General features: G+C 43.4%; 1 protein-coding gene across 5 annotated transcripts in view; it reads right to left on the bottom strand.

Moving 5' to 3' along the window:
• Window positions 1-25,040, bottom strand: part of atrnl1b (attractin-like 1b) — an 86,925-nt gene that overhangs the window by 29,999 nt on the left and 31,886 nt on the right. For all 5 annotated transcript variants that reach the window (XM_056577371.1, XM_056577374.1, XM_056577373.1 and 2 more), the window contains exons 18-25: window positions 21,769-22,008; window positions 20,638-20,775; window positions 15,641-15,734; window positions 9,211-9,263; window positions 6,996-7,090; window positions 6,709-6,787; window positions 4,860-5,017; window positions 788-849 (exon numbers count right to left, since the gene is read on the bottom strand). In XM_056577371.1, coding sequence (XP_056433346.1) covers window positions 788-849; window positions 4,860-5,017; window positions 6,709-6,787; window positions 6,996-7,090; window positions 9,211-9,263; window positions 15,641-15,734; window positions 20,638-20,775; window positions 21,769-22,008 — 919 coding nt within the window. The remainder of the gene's footprint in view (window positions 1-787; window positions 850-4,859; window positions 5,018-6,708; window positions 6,788-6,995; window positions 7,091-9,210; window positions 9,264-15,640; window positions 15,735-20,637; window positions 20,776-21,768; window positions 22,009-25,040) is intronic.

The raw sequence follows: 25,040 nt of genomic DNA, 5'->3' as shown, positions 1-25,040 counted from the left end.
TATCATTCACATAAAAAGTTTTATAATGCGGGATGTTTGTAAAACCTTTCTTTGATTTAAAACTATAGTTACATCATAAGATCTGTCAACATCAACGCGTAAACGCTTACGGATAATCAGAAAAGCTGAATGCACAAGAAAAATTGCAAAACAATAAATGTTTAGATCTCCTCCATTTACTTTGAATCCGGGGTGACCAACCCGAAGTGCATTAGGTTAATTTCCAGGTGTTAAGAGCTTCCATCGAAAACATTGTAAGCAGCCACAGAGGCATCCAGGAGATGCCTTGCACATTGCCATGCAAACAACTTACAAAATATTGATCAGGGTGCAAGAAATGCAGCCTGATCTCCTAAATGGGCAGATTTTGTTTTAAAAAGCTTCCACAGGTGTTTTTCACCGGTCGAAGGTTATGTTGATTTGATGTACTGGTTGTTGTGGGGTCACACAATCAAATATGAAACTCTCATTTATGGAAAGGGAGTTTTCATTTTGTTCCTTCAAAGTGAATGGTGTATTAGCAATTCTGTTTTGATAAATATGCCTACTTACGTACCTAAATGCTTCCTTTAATCAGCCTGTCATGCATGTGATGTCAGTTGGCATCATTCGCATGGTAAACATCTGCCCTTGCAATGACATCTATATTTGCGTCAGTTTCATACAGATGGCCATAACACACGAAGCCAAGAGCATGTATGACAATACTGCTTCAGCTCTAGTTCTCGTGTTGATTGGACCTCCTGCAATTAAAAACACATTGACTATTAAAGAAGGTCATGCTTACCTGAAGAACGTGACAAAGAACTGAACCAGGTCCATTATGCTGTTGTGCTGGGAGAAGGCAATCTAGGGAAGGGAGAAAAAATACACGGAAATTAGAACGGGTGAATAATAATAGAGATGGCTTGAGGCCAGACATATATATCCATGCAAAGTCAAACATAAGACAAATATAATTGCGGTGAATGGTCAACGCAGATGTTGTTATACATAATTGATATATAATAATAAATAATATAAGGAAACTTAAAGGAGCTGTAGGTAATAAATGTCATAGCAATTTGTCAGCTATTAGATAGTGAAATGCTAAATATCTGTTTTGAGTTGAATGCGATGCCTCAGGGACAGTTTCTGCTTCAGACAACTCCTGGCTCATTTCTGACCAATCAGGGCATCTCCTCTGTGATTGATTCAGGGGAATCCATCTTTTTAATCACAGGTGCCTTCGCTATGGCAGACAAACAGGAACAGGGTCATTTCTTTTGGATGTCTATTTTCTAAATCTTGCCCTCCTCTTCTGTGTTTTAGAACTGTCTCTTTACAACTCACAAATCGTACTCACAGCAGCTTTAATACGTTAAAACACGTTTGCATTGCCAAAACAGCACACAGTAGACAACAAACCAATTATAAAAACATTTTTTTAGCTGCTATAAAATAAATAATAGAAAGTCTGGCATCCGTCAATTGCCTCTTAAAAGGTAAACGAGCATCATCACATTTTAGTGGTTGTGAAAGTTAGTATCAATGTTAATGGAAACCTTTCAAATTTGACAATAATTTTCAGAAGGTTTGGTCAAAGTCATGAAGGTAATGTATGTGTAATGTAAAGTTGTATGGTACTTGAATGGGAAAAAGTAAAAAGGTCTCCGAGAGATGATGGAGATGAAAGGCAAAGGGCGAGACCGGAGCTTCAACCCTAGCCTGCACTCCGCAGGTCTCGGCTGCCCCCTGAGAGGGTTTACACGGAGCCCCGGTCGAGACGGGCCGAGCTACCGCTGAGCGCCAATCAACCTGCCAAAGGGGTCATCCGCCGAACCTCCGGAAGGAAATCGCCCAGTGTAAAAGCTTCTGCCGGCGGCGAATGACCCCCTCACCGATACTGTTAAAAGCCGCGGAGCAAAGAGGTACCTCGTGGCAATATCGTCCGCTAATGATAAAATCATTTAAGATCTTAATGATGGCATTAAAAAACAAAGAGCAATGAAACAGGAAGGTAAGCTGAACCTCCACTGGAAGCATCGGCCTCATAAAGACATAACGCACAGCCGGAAGCATTAACAAGCAGAGAGAAGGGTCTAATGCAATTCATATAAATGGATAATGTCAAATAATTATGACATAAATAGATTAGATGATAAACATTCATTCAACATTGGGATTTGTGAATTGCTTCAAACGAATTTTGCCATGATGACTGTCGAAAAATGAATATATATTTTGTCATAATTTATATTTGAAGAGCCAGTGAACCCGCGGTTTCAACTAGAATTAAAAAACTATGAGTTAAAAAAAAAATGAGTTGGGTTGAGAGTTTTAGGAAAGAGGGGTGCTTCAAACGTTGAGCCAAAACCGCACCAGTTTGCGCGGCCTACGACCCAAGCCAACTTTGGGACATTTTTTCAGTACCGTTGTTGTGTATGAGCGTTATAATAAGGATGTCTATGAATTCGACACTTTAGGGTTAAACTAGGTGTCCTGGACGCCTAACGCTCAATCGGACGTGGACATTAAATAAATCGCTGCTCAGACGGAGCTTCACAATTCCACACACACACTTCTAGTTTGAGTACCTGAATAGCCTTGTCGTGTCTTCTGAGTGCCTCAGAAAAGGCACTCAAACTTCACGAAAAGAAAGCCATCTGCACTCACAGCAGAGCGGAACGTAGTATTTTGGCAAAAACTGCAAAGACATAGGATTTACCCCTTATTTTTCTTAATCTGGGATTTATTTCAGTAATAGTGATTAAAAGAAGGAGACTACTATGTAGCCGATTGAATAAGATCACGTACGAAAAAAAATAAAGAAATACGTTTTTGTTGGGTTCACTGGCTCTGTTCCCCTATGCCCCTACCCCCCCCCCACTGTTAAATTTATATTAATATTTAAATAGTAGTCAACCACTTGCGGCGAAGACAGGCCGGTCCTCATCCCAACCCCCTCCACGTGCCCAAGCCCCCCCCCCACGCCCTTTTGACCTGGTAGGGACGACCTTGGCCGGTTCTCCGTCGGTCATTACGGTCAGAATTAGAAGGCGCTGAACTGCGGTGCGATGCTCGGTGACATCGCTAACATGATTCAGGGGCACAAACGACTCTCTGAACCCATGTAATGACCGGCCAAATGCTTTGTGATGGGGGCAACTCCTTTTCTCTACTTAATAGGGGGGAGGGTGAAATGTACAAATAAGGCTTATTCTATTTCATCACTTAGCTTTGTCCTCTGTGCAGAGTCTTTGAATAGTCCTCTTCAGCCAGGTTTTGGACCGCATTGATGATTTCGCGACGTCAAAGAACACCGAGCTACGTTTTTAAACTACCTGAAAACTTTGTTTTCTAGCAGTTTGTGTTCTTTTGACTCATTGTGTGTCATCTCGTATCGTGGCGACATGGTGTCCAAACGATTAGCCAGTCGCATGCCACGACACGTCGGTTTCAGGCTTTTGTTTGTGTTTGTTTGGTTTCCATTTGAGCCGACACAGTTCACTCGCCGCTCCCCCCACCGCCCTATCCGTCTCCAGATCTTTCATTTAGGGAGCGAGCCCTTTACAAGCGAGAGAGGCTGTTGCGATCATCCAGGCTATAGTGCTCCTTCTGCCTTATCTCGGTGGGGATCGGGGGCTCTCTGCGCTCATGTCATAAAACCGGAGCGGGGCGTTTAGACACACCTGATCCCTCCGCTGTCGCCATCTGATTGAACAATTCAGCCCGGCCAGCAGTAAATGAGTGACTGTCGGGACGGCCAAATTTAATTGAAAACTATTAGCGCGCCTCTCGTCCTCCGCAGACGGACTGACCCCGGAGATATTACTCTGGCATACGGCGGACTTTCCCCGTTGGAGGGATCGATACGGTAGGGAGTGGCCCCCCACCGCTCGCTAAGAGGATATTGTGCCTGATCTGCAGACGACAACGCTTTGCTCTCCGGCAGACATTAAATAAGACGGATTGCCATTCCATGTATTAAACATGGCCCCTGGTTCAATCAGGGGCTGTTAAGATTAAGCTGTGTGTTTGTTATGCATCAGCAGAGACAGACACGTTTTTTTCATTTTTTGCGCCTTTGGAATACAGATTGATTTCAATGGATGTATAAATGTAACTTTTAAAGGATTTCTGGTTACCTATCAGAGTAAGTATTATTGGCCATCTTTAACCGCTTTGAATCCTATGGACTTAATGTCTATCCAATAAAGGGAACTTATTCAATGTATAACCCTGAAGACATTGAAACAGTGTGTGCACATGGGGCAGATGTAGGCTTAACCAGACGACAATGGGGAAGGACCAGAGAGGAAAGCGCTTAAATCCCATCGCATTTCATTGTATTCCCTCCCCCCCGCAGCTATATAGAAGACCATGCGCTTTTTATGTTTACAGATTCAGCAATTTTCTGATAGCATCTGTGGGTGTTACTGGCGCATTGTGGAGAGCACGAGAAAGATATTGTTCCGATCTGGGCCCGGTTGTTCATCCCACCAGTGTTCATACACACAGTTTGTTTACTTCTACATTTAGGCAGAGGAGGGATGTGCGCAAAAGTAACATGAAACTCTGTGGAATCATAGGAGACATGAATCTTTACATCCGTGGTGTTTGTTTAGCTACTGATTTAATATGCATTGGATATCTCCCTAGAATTGTGAAAGGTGTAATTTCACACACGGCAATTATCAATTACTTTTGGAAGAAATGTAAAGCGACTGAATTTCTATGGACACCCAACCGGAATAAAGCAACAAAAAAATCTTGCTATGTTTCCCAGTCGTATTTCCTTTTTTAACCAGACAAGAAGTTCCAAGTAGCTGCTCGGTTTCCTTTCACTTTTTAGTTGAGTTCAGAGGTCAATCATGTACCTGGATCTTGATTGGCCAGGAGAAGTTGCTGACGTATACGTAGAAGGTGATGTTGGGATTGGTCCGGAAGGTGTACTTCTCACAGGAGAAGCTTTCCCGGAACTCCTTGATGTTGTTCTTCGACACGATGTGGACCTCCTCCCCTGATATGGTCCCGGCTAGGAAGAGATTATTGTTAATTATTATTATTAATCATTTTTACCACCACCACCAGTACTATTATTATTATTATTATTATGAGGTTAGGTTGTTTTACATTCGGATGACGTTTCTAGCGCAAAAATAGAAGCCATAAGGAAGCCATTGATTGATTTCTGATAGCCAATATTTCGCATCGAATATGGTGGCGGTATTTTTGATAATCTAATTGGGGACAAAAACCTGTTTTTACATGATGTTGTGCTAGGATTCCCAACCATTGTGTTAACTAACAATGTCAACGATTCAGATTCATCTTTTTAGTATTTATCGCCATTCATCCACATCGGATTTGAGGGTATATAGTTCCATATGCCATGAATACTAAATGGAATATAAATGGATACATAATTAGGTTTGGTTTAAATGTCTATGGATGAGTTTGTGTCTCTGTGTCTTTCTGAGAACAACCAGACTAAGTTTAGCCCAAAAAAATGAAAGCCCTCTCAAACCGAAGCATCTCTTCTGTTCCGAAGTGTGATGCTTTAATATTTAATACACACGCACTCTTAATCGTCTTCTCGGAGGCTAAAACCCCCAAAACACAGAAAGCACTCGGCGCCATTTAAACGTCTTTTGGCCCGTCACTCCAAAATGTTTTCAGGCCATTTCTTATTTTCCCCCTCTGAGACGCCGACAGCCCCCCCGACATCAACATTCAGACCGAAAGCTCTGAAACAAAAGAGCTCCAAATGACAGCTCGAGTGTGTCTATGGGAAAACGTTTATCTTAATTGAAATCACTCCCCCGACCGACGACCCGCTCCCCCGCCCGCCCCCGGTCCCCCTGCCAGCCCCCATCCAGCCGGGCTTCACGCACTTGTCGATTGTACAAAAAATGACAAAAAATGAAAAAGGAATAAATAAATAAAAGCCGACAAACGGTACAGACGACGTGGAGAAAAAGGTTGAGGCAGCGGAGGGTGCGAGACGGAGGTTAACCTGTGCTTGTGGCGGGAAAATGTCAACATTGTGTACGTGTTGGGGGCGGGGGGGGGGGGGTGTCTTGGTGTTGTGGGGGGGAAAACAGTTTTGAGGGAAAAGAAGAGAACTGTGAGATAAATCGTCGTGGCCCGACGGCTGCAATGTCCTTGGGCGTGGCACACTTATGAGACTGCAAATCGATGCTGGCAGCATGGTGCATGTTCCGCGAAGGACACTAGGCTAAGGTCAGGACACCACCCTACATATGGACACCACACTACGCTAGGATGCTACGCTAGAACACTAGGCTAGCAGTAATACGCTAAGGATATTAGCCTACCCTAGACACTACACAATGCTAGGACGTTAAGCAAGGACACCGCGCTAGCAACACGTAGCTTACGACAACAATGTATGCTAACAACGCTACACTAAGGGCACTACGCTAAGGAAACAAAATGAGGAAGCTTATACTAAGGACACTACGCTCAGGACACTAGGCTAAGGACACTAGCCTCAGGACACAAGGCTTTACTAATGATGCTATGCTACGACATTCGAGCTATGGACACTAAGCTAAGGAGACTAAACATTACAGAGGACACTCACGGACGACATTACATTATTCTCAGGCCACTTAGGACACTACACAAAGGACACTACAAAAAGGACTCGCTACTCAGAAGAACGATCAGAAGGTCATCTGAAGGTCGATGGTGGCAAGTTACCTGTGGATCCCACAGACCAGGTGATGTTGAGGTTGAAGTTGTTGGAGGCGTTGATTGACATGTCCAGGTTTTTGTTGGCCTACAGAACAAGGACACGTACATGCACATGTATTGCTCAAGTCAAAGTAGACGCATTCATGTCATGTTTCAGTTAAATTTGTAGGAAAAAATAACGCTTTGGACATGTCTCAAAGCGGACATCATGATTTAAATTCGAAACAAACGGACAAAAACGGTTGGATTCAACAAAGTGTTGACCCATGACATGGGGTCTCCGTCTGGGCTACCTGCTCAGGGGAAGCCATGAAGTTGATGGCGGTGTAGTGATGGTCGTCTTCTTGGATGAGACTGAAGGTGAACTGATAGTCGATCAACAGGTTGTCTGTACCACAGAGAAAACAGATACAGAAATACATCTTTAAAAATAGGTTTAGTATAATTCAGTTTCTCCAATGGGGGTACGAGTACTATTGGGGGTACTTTGAAGGGGGCATTTGGGGAAAATTATAAATAAATATTAGTTTTGATATTGGTTCTGAACAATTGTTGATTAATTGAACAATCAATACAATAAAAAAAAAAAACGGATTATTAACATAAGTTAAATCTTTCCAATCATTGACAAAATCCTAAGTGAAGCATATGTTTTTCACTAAACTAAGTATTATCACCACCCATTTAATGTACCTTATAAACAAATGTATGCATCATTTTTCACTTTTGTGCTCATGGAGGGAGAAATGCTATTCATGATATTTCACTTGGCTGAAATATCTTGAAGGTACATTAGGCTAAATGATTTGAAAACAACCGAGAGAGTTGAACCTCAATGAACCTCTTGTAGCACACCCATTGTGACCCAATGTGCTCTGGCTTTGGTGGCCCTCAGCATAACATGTAAAATAATAAATAAAAAACTCACTTTGGACAAAGGTGGTGTTGTGAATGAATTAATAAATAAATAGCTCGCTTTGGATAAGGTGGTGTTGTGAATAAATAAATAAATAAATAACTCGCTTTGAACAAAGGTGGTATTGTGAATAAAAAAAATGTACTCACTTCGGACAAGGGTGGTGTTGTGAATAAATAAATAAATAACACCCTTTGGACAAAGGTGGTGTTGTGAATAAATAAAAACGAAGGAGATAAAAAATAAACTGGAGACTGGGGACTTGACAGGCGCGGGTTAAACGAGGGACGCGTGGCGGCGGGCCGCTAGCTCCCTCATCAAGATGGATGCCAGTCGGTGACATTTCAAGAAGGGGACAAATCCTTGGCAACCGTGGCCCCGGTGTCGTCACGCCGCGATGGCTAAACACAAGTTAGTTACAAATCACACGGCGCCACGGAAACGCCAAGGACGTGACCCTGCGGAGTCGAGGGACATGTGCACGCGCACACCGTGCACACGCACACCGTGCACTCTAGCAAACAACAGGGAATGGGGCGCGTTGAAGAACTTTGTCATGATGGACATGGGTTCAAATCCCTTCTCTCGGGACATGGTGTTTTGTAAGGAAAGGGTTTAGAATCCATGGCTACCATGGATGAAATGATGTACTCAGTGTTAGACTACGAGGCACTTCAAGCCTTTTATTCCTCGGCACAAACATCCTCAATTAGGAGCCGTATTTATTCCTCCACATCGTCTCTCTGCAACATCCATCAACTCCTTCACGTCTGAAAACCTTTTCTTCATAACAGTTTTCTCCCCCTCCTCCCCGATACTGTGTGTAATCAACGCTGTGATATACAGCCAGCATAGCTTTCCCTATGAACACCCCGCAGTGCTCGCCCGCCCTCGAGAGGACAACACTCTTCAGAGCCAACTGGTGAGTCGGGTCATAGCCTCCAGCACCCCCTCCCTGGCCGACAAGCCCTGGCATCCGGACCTCCCCTGGCCCTACCTGCCTGCCTTAAAGCGCTGGGACCCTAGTGCCCTGGCTGAAGGAGGCACTGGTTTATGAGGGCTTTCAGCTGGTATTCTAACGGTGCTTTTATTTTTTTCTACATCTTGCGAGGGGAGGGGGGCTAGTACAACAAGCTAGTACTTGTTGTTCCGTCCAAGTGTGAGATGAGTAATGATGCATATGAAATGAAATGTGCCGCACTCTGTGGCTTTGTAGTATAGATATCCGAGAAGAAAATATAACCATGTTTGAGGCCGTATAATAGAAGCCAGTTCTCGTGTTGGTTTTCGATTATGAGTGTATATCTTTTTTATTATCTAATTCCTTATGTTCTCTTAACCCAGGCCAAAGTTAACTTGAGTGTGACGGTGTGTGTGTGTGACGGTGTCTGTGTTGGTAAGTGCGTGTGTATCCGTTTAAGAAAACATGGAATCAGAGTATCGAGACAACGTTCAAAAGCCATACTCAGTGTAAGAATCAGAGGGCGAGAGAGAATGTGAGGGCTACATTGTGAATGTATGACAAACAGATCAATTGTGTGAAGAAAAGAGGGGCAAAAAGAGTGTGTGTGTTCTGATGGAGCGTTACTCACAGTAACAGGTTCCTCTGAGCGGGTTGCCAAGGTAACGGTTTTCTGAGTCACACCTGCAGAGAGAGAAAGGGTAGAAAGCAGAGGGCAGATAAGACGGAGAGAACTTTGGCAAAAACACGTTGACTTGTAGATAGCGTTCACCAAATGCTAGCGCATTAGCGACCGCTTTTGACTCCTCCCTTAGCTCTTCCACTAAACAGTATTCAATATTCTTTGCTCGTTATAATTTTTTTTCACATAGAGAAGATCACTTTGATGATTCCTTGACTCGTGGAAACTTTGTGTTTGCTAGCATATCGCAAATGCTAGCCCATTTGCGATATGCTAGCAAATTTACAAAACACTAGTAATTTGATGCCAGATTTCGGTGCCTCGCATTGCTAAGGCGCTAGCATTTGGCAAACTGAACAGAAATGTGTTTTCACAGTTGTTGGAGAAACATATGTCCCCCCCCGAGCTTATCATTTCAAAACACTCCAAAAACCGCTAATCCGACACACAACCTCGAGGGTCGCAACGCACAGGAATCTCCGACGCGCAGCGTCTGAAGAGAATGCAGCTCAGCGAGATCAAGAGAGGTACAACAGTCTCTGTAACCTTCTGATCCCCACAGCTAAACCTCCATAATTACACAATATTTCAATTTCTGGAACAGGTAAGGTGAGGTTGTTTAATCAGAAACAACATGACTACATCTGAAAGACTAAGTAGCACTGAACTTAAAGTTATGGGTTCAAAGGCCCCACTGTTGTGGTCTGATGCCCTTACAGGATGTTTCAAAACTGAGCTCAGAATTTGGATGGATCAGTGAACCAGTGGGTACATTTGGGTGGACACGCCCACTTGTGATACCTTTGAAATGGCTTGTGATGGCCAATGAACATCACCTCAGGAGGTGTATTAGGGGCTTTTTAAGTTCCTTGCATGTCCCCTTAGCTTAACCGTCTGTCCGAAAAGACCCAGCCATAGTACTATCTGTGAAGTTTAACAACGGATCATTGAAGGCTGGCAACGAGGACAACCTCAAACAATCAGTAAGGGATATTTCAGTAATTGCCCTCCAGGAAAGGGACCTTTTCACAAAAGACAAAATCATCCAAATGTGGAGCAAATTTGTTTTCCCTGATTATTTTTTTAAACTCACTAAATAAAAGAAAATAAACAAAGACCTATAGGAATATGCTGCTTGTGCATCTCAATTTATTCATTTGTTCTTGTTTTTGGTTAATCTAAGCGAGTACTTTATGAGCTTGCATGCATCATGGTACTCACGCCCTTTGCAAGCAAGCAAACACAAACGCACACGCACACACACGCACACACACACAAAAGGTCATCTGTCAAACCTTTGACAACGGGGCATTTACTTAGAAATGAATGTGTAACAGTGCTCTTCAAAGCAAACTATGTGCTGGCAGGAATTCGGGTTACAATTTACATAGCTGAAATTAGACGATGTGCACTCTCCATATGTTATACCATATGTTTACCAAATAGTATAGTGTAAGTTGTGGCCTTATTTTCTCTTTACCAATTAAAAAACCAAGGTTGACCTATTTAAGGATGACATGGCTAATGCACTGGCAACAGGGATGATTGCTAAACTGGCCAATGAGATGCTTGGAAAAAAAATCTGGAGCCAAGCAGAGACATCAGAGGGGATACACAACCACACAGAAGCTATGTTAACCGCAGAATAACCTGTGTGTCTGTGTTTGTATGTGTGCCTGAAATTTACATTTACTGTACATAATAGGCCAAAACTTTTTTTATCGACACCAAAGGTTTGGAAAAGAGTTTGACTTTTATTCTTTATAGACACACCAAAGGTTTAGAAAAGAGAGGGACCTTTTTTATAAACACCAAAGGTTTAGAAAAGGGAGTGGGACTTTTATTTTTTATAAATACACCAAAGGTTTAGATGAGAGCTTATTTCTTCTAGACACTAGAGGTAGAGGGGAAGACATATGGAGGACTTAAATGTTGGTAAAGAATGACGATAGAGAACACACACACACACGCACACACACATGGAGAACAGTGACAAATGCAACTCTGCTGGGCTCTAATCTTAATTTAATCTACAACTGCACCCATCTGCACCCTAGGCCATCCCCCACACTGCATTGTAATGTAAGGTGCGCGGTGTGTGCGTGTGCACTGGCCCAGACAAGGATTTAATGGTCAGAGTGCTGCTGTATCGCTCCATTATTTGCATGCACAGTTTGCACACACCTACACACACACAAATATACATCAAATACTAAATAATAGTCTGACAGGTGGAGCGTGTCGCTAATAAGATCCTTTCTTCATCACCGAGGAAGAGCCACTGAGGTGACGTCATACCACACACACACACACACACACACACACGTCCTCAACAGCCAATCACAGGCCATCGTGAGGCAGGCTCGACGCCAGCACGTAGATAAAAGCGTCTGAATAAGGGATTCTCAACATTTGTGCGACTGTGGCCCAGTACGCAAATGTGAACTACTTTCACGGCACGTTGGGTTGGAGGAGGGAAAGGATGTATCCTTTCCCTCCTCTATTAATAAAGACAGCAACAGCCTCACAGCACTCAAACCGTTTTAACAGTATCTCTAGTAGTATAATTATTGTGCCAAGTCAAACCCTAACTCATCAAACTCAAATAATCAATGTCTGTTCCCTGATCATTGGTTCATATATTGGACGATTCGACGACCAAATTTGGATGTTAGGACGTGCATCACGCTCAGCAAACACAGACTGCGCAGCAACAGGCATTTGATAGGCTGGGAAATACCGTTATTCAGAAATGTGCACCAAGGGAGGTGCCCTACATTTGGACATTGATTATTTGGTTAATGACACCCAGTTGTTCATTGTTCTGGTGAATGTAATTAGGTACAATCAACACAAACTGCAAAAATGAGAACAGAACCTATTACCATTACGGTGGCTGAGAATCACTGTTTGAAATGACTGAATAGTACTAAATAGCATTGGTTGATTGAATGGAATTGATTTTCCAAACTGGAAGACAGATTTTTTTGCCTCAAACCAAAAACTACCATGCAAACAAAATCTCCAAGAAATCACCCTGACACGATGGTCAACATCGCTAAAGCCAGTTAAAATAAAACTGAAGGATGGAGGAAATTTACGATCCCCTGAGTCCTGTGTCGTAGGAGGAGCAGAAGAGGGGTAAACGTGTTGAATGTTTTCTCATAACCGTTATCACCCTGGTGGCATTGGAAAGTGTGTGTGTATGGGTGTGGGGGGGGGGGTAGGGGGAAGAATCGTCACTGCATTTTCTCCCTCCCCTTCCTCTCCTAGTTACTCTCTCTCCAACGTCTCCCTCTCCCCTCCCTCATCACTCCCCTTCTCCTTTATCTCCCTCTCCCTCCTCTTCCTCTCCATCCCCCCCCTCTCCCTCTTCTTCCTCTCCCTCCCTCCCCCCTCGCCCTCGCCCTCTCCTTTTTGCGCCTCTCCCTCTCGCTCCTCTCCCCTCTTCATGCTCTCCCTCTCCCTCTGGCTCCTCTTCCTCACTCCTCTCTTCCCACTCCTCTTTCTCTCCCTCCTCTCCCTCCCTCACCCTTTCCCTCCTCTCCCTCCCTCCCTTCCCTCCCCGCTAACAGGCTAACGGATGACTGGGCCACCCAGCCGGGAAACAGGGAAATATGACTCATTAGCATCATCGCCAGCAGCTTCCCTTTCGCGGGGCGCTGAACTGCCTAGCGTCCCATCTGCAGTCGGTGATGAATGTGACATTTCGCCATCCTCATCATCACCTGCATCATCATCGTCAAAGTCGTCGCGGCGATCTGGTTTGGTTACTCTGGTGTTATGGTGTACTAATCACCCCTTCATTGCTAGCCTTTCCCGCTCCCAGGAAGCTGCTCCGATTCCCATACAGTTAGCAAGTTTATCGCACTCATTTGTAGGTGTATTTCATCCTGATACATCTGAAGTCTTGGGGAAGAAGGGGCAAAATGAAGAAATCGGGGGAAAAAGAAGATGTATATAAAGGAGATAACGCTAGATACACATGTGACCTCTGGCCTTCCAACCGTAGGGGGGGGGGGGGTCGCACTGGATCTGAACACACACTGGATCTGAACACACACTGGGTCTGAACACACACTGGTTCTGAACACACACTGGGTCTGAACACACACTGGGTCTGAACATAAACTGGGTCTGAACACACACTGGTTCTGAACACACACTGGGTCTGAACATAAACTGGGTCTGAACACACACTGGTTCTGAACACACACTGGGTCTGAACACGCACTGGTTCTGAACACACACTGGGTCTGAACACACACTGGTTCTGAATTGAGCAATGAAGACTGTAATGTGAACCAAAAGTCTCATTGTCGTCCTCTTCCTCCTCCTCCTCCTCCTCCTCCTCCTCCACCTCTCTCTCTCTCTGCATTCTCAAAGAGAAGAACACCTTCAAATGCTCTCCCAGGCCAGTCTAAATGTTACTCGAGAAAAATCCAAGGATAACCTCGCATTTAAGAGAAGGCTGCCAACCAACTGGGCTCCAAATAGACAAAACAACACAACAGCAGCAAATGAAGTCATGTGTGATGATTACACAAGTAAACCAGACTAATCTAGCTGTGCTTTAATTCAGTGAAAACATGCCGGTCGCCCCAAGCGCCGTGAAAGAGAGTGATATCAAATGTCATTTGAGTCGGATCTACTCCCCACTAAAAGACATACACATTCAAAATGAAAATAGACAAAGTACCAGGGAATACATTAGAGCAAGCCGATGCATAAATAGTGAAGTACCTTCCCACGCAGCCACACACACATTATATCACACACACACACATTATTGCAGCACAGCGTTTTTTCATCTCATCAAAGCATTTAGAGATATTGGGGTCTTTCACAAAAAGAATAAAAGAGAAGTGGTCTATATTGGTGTGTGTGCGTGTGCGTGTGTGCTGAGTGGGCTGGATCTGACGGGGTCTATGACCCTCCCATAACTCTAGGCCCATTAGTGTGATTAAAGGCAGCGTCCGGCCTGCTTACGCCGCAGACAGATGACCTCCATGGTCCTCCTACACCTCCCGGGTGGTATTGGTTTGTATCGACCAATCACGTGGTATGTTTGTGATATGTTGACCAATCATGTGGTATGTTTGTGATATGTTGACCAATCACGTGGTATGTTGGTGATATGTTGACCAATCACGTGGTATGTTGGTGATATGTTGACCAATCACGTGGTATGTTGGTGATATGTTGACCAATCACGTGGTATGTTGGTGATATGTTGACCAATCACGTGGTATGTTGGTGATATGTTGACCAATCACGTGGTATGTTTGTGATATGTTGACCAATCATGTGGTATGTTGGTGATATGTTGACCAATCACGTGGTATGTTGGTGATATGTTGACCAATCATGTGGTATGTTTGTGATATGTTGACCAATCATGTGGTATGTTGGTGAAATGTTGACCAATCATGTGGTATGTTGGTGATATGTTGACCAATCACGTGGTATGTTGGTGAAATGTTGACCAATCACGTGGTATGTTTGTGATGTGTTGACCAATCATGTTGAATGTTGGTGAAATGTTGACCAATCATGTGGTATGTTGGTGATATGTTGTCCAATCATGTGGTATGTTTGTGATAGGTTGAACAATCATGGCAGTGTAGTGATATTTCTATCCAATCCTCTTGGTTCCTTCTGCTGTAACTAGTTATGTGTTTTTGGTGAGCGGTTGACCAACAATGTAGTAGTTCGGAGAGCTGTTGACCAATCATGTATTAGTTTGGTGAGCTGTTCACCAACCATGAGTCAGTTTGGTGAGCTGTTCACCAACCATGTGGTGGTTCAGTAGGGTTGCAAAGGGGTGGAAAATGTCCGGTAAATTTCCGGAAACTTATCATGGGAAGTTAAGCTTGGGAATTTGGAAATATTAAATATCTGAAAATTAATGGGAATTAACTAGGAATTTAGGGTAATTTAATCGAACTGTATCATATCCAAGCATAAATATATATATTTTTTTGTTACTTCAGTGAGCTGTTGACCAATCAAGTGGTGGTTCAGTGAGCTGTTGACCAATCAAGTGGTTATTCGGTGTGTGCTGTTTGACTTGTTCAGAAGAAAGTACAAAAAAAAAACCTGTTCAACTAATTCCAATCATCTATCGTACACTGGCGCCAAATTTCTGAGTCATGCTTGAAATATATAGCTGCAGTTAATTCTAGAAAATCATGATGAATTGGAACTCCAACTGCTCATTCCGGGCTGCGTGCGTGCGTGCGTACTTGCTTGCGTGCGTGCACGCGTACGCGCGTGTTTGAACGTGCGTGCGTGCGTGTGTGCGTGCGTGCGTGCGTGCGTGCGTGCGTGCGTGCGTGCGTGCGTGCGTGCGTGCGTGCGTGCGTGCGTGGGTACTTACAGCTGGCATTGCTCTCCTTTGATTCCCTTAGTGGTGCAGAAACACTTCCCAGTCAGGACCTGGCATACACTGGCATGGCCATTACACTTACAGGCTGGGGGAGAGAGACAGAGACAGAGACAGAGAGAGAGAGAGAGAGAGAGAGACACAGAGAGCGTGAGAGAGACACAGAGTTGAGAGAGACAGAGGACGACAGAGACACAAGAGAGGGAGGGGGGAGAAGTGAGATGGAAAGAGCAGGGGGGAGACATTAGTGGAGGGTAGACAGGGGGAGAGACACCGAGAGAAACAGAAGGGCAGAAAGACAGAAAGAGAGAGGGGAGGAGAGACACAGTAAGAGGCAGAGGCAGAGAGAAAGAAAGAAAGAAAGAAAGAAAGAAAGAAAGAAAGAAAGAAAGAAAGAAAGAAAGAAAGAAAGAAAGAAAGAAAGAAAGAAAGAAAGAAAGAAAGAAAGAAAGAAAGAAAGAAAGAAAGAGAGAGGGGAGGGAGACACCGAAAGTAAGAAAGATTGAGAGGAGGGAAGGACGGAGAAAGAGCAAATAGGAATAGGACAAGACAGAGAGAAAGAGAATAAGAGGGAGTAAAAGATAGAGCGACAGGAGAAAGAGGAGGAGAAAATAAAGTACAATATTTTTCGTTAGTATTTCACCGATTGCACAGCATAGCACTGCAGTAACGCGCGCATTATATGAGCAAAAACATTGACACTGCCATTAGCATACACCTTGCTTGATGACAGCTGATCTTTAGCTCGAGAGCTGCCACTAAAAGCAAGACCAACAGTTAGCATGCTGGTACGGTAGCGTGTTAGCGGGGCTATTAGGGCTGGATTAATGTTATGTAAAAAGGCTAATGCTTCGTCGAGGGCCTGGTAAATGTATAGTATGAGAGAATTCACATTGAGTTGTTGTTTCATTTCCTGAAAGGCCGTTGCTAAACACACTCTATTTCCCTCTGTTGGTTCCAGAGGGTACTTGCAGGGATTTCTATTTTTCCTTTTGATACCTACAAAACAAAAAAAGGTGCAGTGTTTTCTTTGCTTGTCAATAAAGTTAAGACCAGAATTATAAATGTTTGCCACAGCTTCTTCCATTCTATACACCTAGCCCATCACAATATTAAACATAGACATATATTGTATATGGAATGTATTATATATATATATATATATATATATATATATATATATATATATATATATACTGCTGTTTTGTATGTATTGTTATTAAATTGTCAACAACAAGAAATAAACACCAATAAGGTAAATCGATCCCCTTTGAATTGTCCTGTTGGTTTGGTTCTCTTTTGCGTACTGAAGTGCTACAGTTGATGAAAGCGCCGTTGTGCTGCTGTGACGTCAGCGATGCTAAATGTTGTTTGTCACGTTCGCTAGATGACTGTTCTCCACTTTCTCAAACACAACTTAATTTTATTCAAAAGCATTCACTCCAAAGCATCATTATTCACAACATTTCCATAAACCTCAAAGACCACCAGATTGTTCTCCAAGTATAAATGTATCATCTTCCACAAACACAAATGTATCTTGTTCTCCAAGTGTAAATATATCTTGTTCTCCAAATGTAAATATCTATTGTTCTCCAAGTGTAAATATATCTTGTTCTCCAAGTGTAAATATCTATTGTTCTCCAAATGTATATCTATCTTGTTCTCAAAGTATGAATGCACAGATGTATATCTTGTTCTCCACCTGTATATATATAAATGGACTAGTTCTCAAAACGTAAACGTATCTTGTTCTCCAAGCATAGATGTGCTTTGTGCTCCCCAGTGTAAATGTGGAGGTAATTGTACCATCTGGTACTTAAAGTGTCCTCTGGTCTGACGGCCAGCGGGACGGGTCCGATGGCAGGTGGGTGTGTTTGTTGTGCTCTGCATAGGGTCCCATTACAGGCAGTGACTAATGTATGCATTAAGATATCATATAGGCAACCACAGGAAACTCCTGTGTGTGTGTGTGTGTGTGTGTGTGTGTGTGTGTGTGTGTGTGTGTGTGTGTGTGTGTGTGTGTGTGTGTGTGTGTGTGTGTGTGTGTGTGTGTGTGTGTGTGTGTGTGTGTGTGTGTGTGTGTGTGTGTGTGTGTGTGTGTCCATCGGTCTGTGTGTGTGTACGTGGGTCCACTTAACAGTGCGTATGTGAATGTCATCCATCAGGAATGCGATTCCGCGCTGAATCCCCAGCGGGAAGGAATGGGTTAATCCATCCCTCCCCTGAGGAACTGTAACTCCACTTCCTCCGTCGGTATATTTAATATATTAACTCCCCTAGAGAGAGACCCGAGAACCACCAGCCCTGCTCAGCTCCCACAGTCAGACCGCCGACGGGTCTGAACGGGTGTCATTTCAACACAGGGAACCCCATCTCAGTAATCCCTGGTTCCAGATGTTATACGCACTACCGTTGACCATTCAGTGGTTTAGCAGAAGCCTTGGACTAAAGGGGACCTCAGGGATTGAGATAAACTATACAATTAGCAGCAGGAAGGGGTTTGGGCATAATGCTCAAGGATGTCTACAGGTTTGGCTGTGGAGATTGAATCCAAAACCTTTAGGCTCGGAGTTGAACACGCTAGCAACTAGGAATGGCTAGCCCAACTTGGTGCCGCCATCGGTATTCTAGATATTTAGGAAACATATTTTCTATGGATTTAGGCTAGAGATAAACGTTGCTAGTTATTTAACTTGAAATAAGATACATTTTCGCTACTCCCAAGTCACTGAAATTAATCTCTTCCTGTCCGAGCCGGTCTTATGAGTCGGGGGGCTCTGCTTTTCCTCACATCGAGAAATTAAGGAGATCCAATTTCTATTCACTCAGGCTGCATCAAGGTTGCGACGTTTATGTCAGGGATGTTATAGACATATAATTTATTACAATGTAGGCCAACAGTGGCGCTGTGTCACCATTCTCATTTCCAGCACCACCATGTAACTTTTCATAATAGTGCTACGTTTCGCGTCGTAGTCATTTAGTTTCCTTCTTCCTTTTTTCGCATTTCATTTCTGAAAAGGTTCAATTGGGTAAAACACATGTTTTATGGGTATAATGCTTAAAGAAAGCTTAAGTGCTGTATGGAGGAATTCTGTCTGCTAATGCTATTCAAGAACACTCAAAGAAACAATGCATTATTCTGGATGAACGATGCCCGGAAAGGTAGAGGTAGAGGTGCTGATCTTCCTTCAGAAGATCCATTACACTAATGCTTGAGGCATTTTTGTTTGTTTATTCATCAATTTAAATGTAGTCTCTTCATCATTTATATTCAAACATTATTAGAGGGTCTATAATCATAATTTATTCAAAACTTTGTAAGCTGTTGCTACAGAAGAAGTTAATATTTTATGAGACAAAGCAATGTCTTGTTCATAATTTGTCATTTCTTTCTTCTAAATGAATTCCTGAAGTCCACAATGTTTTATTCTGTCTGAATTTAAACCCTTTTTTGGGGGGAAGTCAACCACTTAGCCGTAGCAATGATGTTGATAGCCAAGGCTAAAAGTGTACGTTCTCCTTGTTAGCAGTGAGAATGTGGTTAGCTCTTTCGGATTACCTGAGGTGGTTTAGTTCACTCACAATTTCAGTGACATGTTTTTGGTCGCTGATAGTTGCGCTGTCAACTATCTGCGTGTGGCTCCCAGTGTGTCCAGAACCTGACTCAACCTGAGTGACTGCTACCTGCTGTTCTAAGGCCAATTTGGCTTTAAAAGCGGGGGCCGTAATGGCGGAATGATTTAACTCGATAGAGAGGCTGGCGCGAGCGATGACATAAGGCTTTTAGCACAGCAGCAGGCTTCGCAAAAAAATAACAATCAACGTGCGCATGTTGGAGGACTTCCAATAAGGAAAAAATGGCTTTCATTTCCAGTATTTATAAAGATGTTGTCCTTTTAAACGCTTTAGGTTAGATTAATATTTGTTACAAGTAGAGCACAACTTCATTGCGTCTTAATACTTTTTGCTATAAACAAGGGTACGAATCGACTCATTTGGCGTTATTAAATAACCAATAATTGAATAATAATAATAAACTGATTTCATCAGCAACTTCAGCCTGATTACCTCAGACTAAACTTCAAATTTCTCGGAAGCATAGCGACACACAGCCGAGCCCACGGGCTGACTAACTGTCCCCTCACTGGCCGATGACTCAGCATCTCGGCATGGCGCGCGGTGACGACGGTTCGCTCTTTTCATTTTGGGAACATGATGGAATCATCCAGGTGACCGGCTCTGTCTCCTACTCAGATAGGAACCCATAGACGCCTTCGGGGGTGGTTTTATAACGGACACCAGAGACATCACCATTATTTAAATGTTCATCGTTATCATCTCAAACGTCTGCCAAGACACACCAGAATTGTATTTGATTTCTCTTAAAGTACATTAAGATGCAGATGGGACACCCACGTCAGTTATTCGTCATCATTTACATTTTTAAGAACTTATAAGAATTGATAAAACATGGCGACGCAAAAGAACAGACCCCAAACAAACACATAAGATAAGGTTTCATGGCTGAGAAAAATGTCATCAAAAAGAAATAAAAACATAAATACATACATTACCGTTCAAAAGTTTGGGGTCACCCAGACAATTTCATATTTTCCATAAAAACTCACACTATAATTCAACAGTTTTCAGCTGCGCTATCATAACTGCAAAAGGGTTTTGTAATCATCAATTAGTCTTTTAACACGATTAGCTATACAATGTACCAAAACCAATAGAACACAGGAGTAATGGTTGCTGGAAATGGCCTCTGTACACCTCTGTAGATATTCCATTAATATCGTTTCCAGCTAGAATAGTCATTTACCACTTTAACAAAGCCAATACTGTGTTTCTGATTCATTTAATGTTTCTTTATTGAACAAAATAAAAATCTCAAATGAGGACATTTCGAAGCAACCCCAAACTTTTGAACAGTAGCGTATCTATATAATCTTGCTGTGCATTTTTCTCCTCCGTTCACTCACCTTGACATTTCCCGCCATTGGTGGGGTCTCCATGGTAACCAGGCATGCATGTCTGGCAGTTTGGCCCGGTGGTCAGGTTGCGGCACTGTTCACAAATGCTGCCGTTGACGCACGTGCTATGGCCGTTGCACTGGCACGCTGCCGGTGAAACAACAACAACAACACTTAAGAATGAAAGTAATTACTTTTTTAATTCAGAGTAGGCTTGAGCCCAATATGAAGCGAGCATTCTCATCATACGCTCAAAACAAGTTCAAAACAACGGTATTATGTAACTAAGATGCTATTGCCAATTAAAACAAACAACAAAACAATCATTGGTAGTCCTAACTAGAGCACTCTAGTCCGTGTGAAGCGAATAATGAGAAAGCAAACAAAGAGGGCTTGTGTAACTATGAAAACCAGTGCAATGATGGGCGTTCCAGACCAGAACATCATTTTCTATTTTCCAAGCGTCAAATAAAAAACAAATCATATGAATGTAAATCCTAATAGTGAAAATTAACCAAAACCCAGCGGTGCTGGCTGGCGTCACCCGATACTGAAACACAAACCCCATCACATGTGTTCCCATTGACAGGAGAGCGGCACACATCTGAACACACGGCGATCGGCTTACGCGCTGTGGCTTTAAAGCGCGTCTACTGGACTAATGGTACATCTCTCCCAGCACTGCACTGGGTCTACTGGGAGAGATTCCTTGCATGGGGACGATGTAATGGCTATCCATGAATAAGAATAAAGCGTTACAGCAGATGGGGAATACAAAGTCCCACTTCCTGTTGGGTACGTCCGGCCCCGGACAGACAGCCTAAGAGACTTTCAGCCATGTAGCACTTTGGTTGACTGCTGTAATCGTTGTCGATATTATAATTATCAGTTCACTATTAACTGATGTCTCCAGGCGGCGGGGGAGTAATACAAAGGGTGTTTTAATGGGGCTGTTCAAATTGCATTCATCTCACTTTTTTGAGAATGAATAGCTTATTTTGCAGCACAACAATGGCCTAACGTACCAACATCAAATAGTAACAAAGATGACTAAAAGTAACTAAGAAAGTTGTGGGAGCCACCATTAAGAGACGAGCTGGTGAAGGATAAAGAGATAGTCCCCGGACGGGTTCCACTCACCGGGGCAGCTGATGAAGGCCCACTCGTAGCCCTTATCTCGGGGGCACACCGCCGGCTCCAGGCTCATGTCCTGGTTCTGGTGCTGGGCTTGCTGGCCCTGCTTGGCCGGTCTCTTCATGGGCCCCCGGTAGGACCCCTCCATGCAGAGGCCCCGCCCGGTGCTGCTGGGGTCCCCACACCAGCCGCACTCGGGCTGCTCCAGGCACTGGCCGCACGTCCGCAGGCCCGAGCAGTTCTGGGCTGGAGAGGGAGACGACAACACAAGCCAACGTTTAATACATGCGTTTAGGTTAACTCCATTGAATAGCCGTTCACAGCGACAGTCTTAATGGGCTTTAAAGGCCACATTTTAGGGCACTCCGTCGAACCCTAAGCCCGCCAAAGGGAAATAGATTGGTAAAGATTCAGAAAAAAAGATAGACAACTTTTGCCTCCCTTACATAGCAGTACTCAAAATGGCCCTTTTATTTGATTGCTCCTGTCCACTAGGTGACTTTTGAAGTCGGGGCCAACGATAGCAGAACACACTGCACGTCTTTGCGAACAGTCCTGCCTTGCCGTGGGGTCGGTGGTCGACTGGGAACACGATGCAGGGACACACTAACGAAGACTGGGCGAATATCCGAGCCTTCTCTGAAACCTTGTCCGATCCCGCAGGAAAATGTCCACTTTGATTTAAACGGTCAATGAGTTTGGCCAGGTAGATTTGTGTAATAGCTGATGGATTTATCCACAACTCTCTAAAAGGAACAGGCAAGTCAATCCTACTGAAAATAAACCGTATCCAACGTATCATGGCAGCGTTTATGCAGGTTAGACTAAATGACTGATTGCCATGGTGGTTGGCCATTAGATTCAGCTATACAAAATCACAAGGAAGAAAAAGTGTTTAAGGCAGATTTTCTACATTTTAATCCAGACTTCGGAGTCATCCGTTGCAAGGAAGTGGCACGATTATTCCTAATGGCTGTTGCCTCTGTAAATCGCAGATTGATGCCTCAGTACCCCCACTCTACACGAGTGTGTCTTGATAATATCAAAGCCGTAAAATCTTTGCCCACCCAACTCTACATGGGGCGGAAAATTTGTGTGGGCTAAGGCCTACAACGCTACAAAAATCAGAGCTGACTTTAGCCCCGATCAACCCCTCTCCCCCCTCTTTCCTCTCAGTCAGCAGACTGTCATGCATAGGTTTGTGGCCTAGTGTGTAGGCGCTTTCACCCTCCTCACCTATACTTACTTCACTCTTCCTGCTACTTGACTCGGCTTCAAATTGCTTTGAATGATCTAATGTGTGACCTTTTCTTTTGTTCTGTATTTACTCTTCCATTTAGTTTAGATTTGTGTCTAGAAAAGTGCTATAGAATCAATTGGATTTATATATATACCAGAACTATTTTCTTCTGGGCCGTGAGTGAAGGAAATGTTTATAAAAACTCTGAATTTTCATCAAGAAGACAAAGCTGTACTTTTTTGGTTAAATCGGGTTATGCATTAGAACATTTGGAATTTTCTATGAGATTTAAGGCCGTACGAAAAATGGGTTTTACACGAAAAGCAATACAAACAGATGTTATAAACTCTTTGTGTAAAGCTCAGGCACACAGCAAAGCGCAACAATAACATTGTATGTTTCTCGCAAGGAGCCCAAAAAAGAAAGATGATAAAGGGCAGATAAAGAGAAAGAAGTGACAAAAAAGGAGTTGACAGCAATAACAAAACAAAAACGGAAGACGCAGCAAACAAAGAGCGCCAGCAAACAACGCTAACAAAACTTGCAAAAAAAAAGGCTCAAATGCAGGTTTGGTTAGCGAGGCAACCCTTCCCCTCCCTTCAAACCGCCAACTGCCAGAAAACGCAAGACCACTAAATTGCTTGACAAGTTTCTCCAGCGTTGACCGTTGTCTTCTCCCAGACAGACAATTTAAGAGGGAGGCGAGCACCGGCGGTAGTTAGAGGAGACGAACATTCTGTGCACCCAGCCCCTCCGCTTATGTCAAACAAATGGCAGGCTGTTGCGCTAATGGCTGCGAAACCATGACAACGCCGTGGGAATCATTAGCGGGCTGTGGGCACTTAAGTTTGTTGTTAAGATGCCGGGCTGCAAAGCAGCGGACCCGGCAGGGGAAGCGGCGTCGTCTTTAAACAGGCACCGTCTTCTGCCTTCACCTGGAAGTGGAAGGGCTCTGGTCTGGCCTCAGCTGAAGGTCAGCGTATTCTCAGCGCACATAATGGCCGGGAAAAGGTTAAAGTGAACATATATATTTATTTAGTGTAAAGTTACCTGAAGATGGGATATGCGAGAGACTATGTGTGTGTTAAGATTTTTCGCTTTTAAAAAGATTTCACTTTGTTGATATTTTTATATTCCCAAATGTACCTGTGGCACATGTAACCATCAGTTTTTACTGCAAACGCTGTCAAAATGTTAGTGAACATGGTGCAACACATGAAGATATCACAACAAAAAGCTTGGATTTAGTTATGCTTTTCATATTCAAAACAGTTTTGAAAATTACAGGCCGAAAAACCTGAAATCAACGATTGTTTGTCATCGAGACCGAGGGCTGATTACAATTGCGTCCGTGTGGCTCGATCAAAACAAAATGACGTGAATCCTATTTCCATCTGTTTGTGCCCCCCAGCATTATTACCAGTCCCCAAATCAATCTTCCATGTCCACATCTCAAGAGATTAGGTCATTAGGAATCAAAATCTAGCTACATCCGTTTTCGTTTTAGAAATCCACCACGCATGCAGTGTATCCGGTCAAGAAACATGAGAACAACCCTTTCATATATTTAAAGAATCATCTGCTAGGGAGTTTCAGGGGTGTTTTCAGTGGGGGATGTAAACGCTCTCGGCCTTGTCCTTTAGTGCCCAGCATTCAACCAGATATTCACCCCTCAAAGGTCTGGAACATTATTGTTTTAATATGTTTGGTGATATCAGCTCATCTGCTAGTGATGATGATAAGCGACTTCTGGTTCAGACGTATTCTGATATAACCTTGTAGCAACAGAAAGTGTACTCCCCACACACGAGGAGTTAGCTTATCGTAACGCTGTAAGTCAATGGAAGCAGCTTACGGAAAGACAACGCTAACACAGCAAACAAACATGCTGGAAGCACAATGAGGAATTTGGAAATAAACAACGTGAATCTGGGTACGGCAGGCAAACGCCAATTTTAAAATACCTTGCTGTATCCCTTTAAGATCGTGTCCTAAGCTGAATTGATATACATCGTTATAGAGCTCCGGACCTGAAGAG

The sequence above is a fragment of the Gadus chalcogrammus genome, chromosome 18 (assembly GCF_026213295.1).
Source record: "Gadus chalcogrammus isolate NIFS_2021 chromosome 18, NIFS_Gcha_1.0, whole genome shotgun sequence".
NCBI lineage: Eukaryota > Metazoa > Chordata > Actinopteri > Gadiformes > Gadidae > Gadus > Gadus chalcogrammus.
This window is presented reverse-complemented; position numbering and strand designations above follow the sequence as displayed.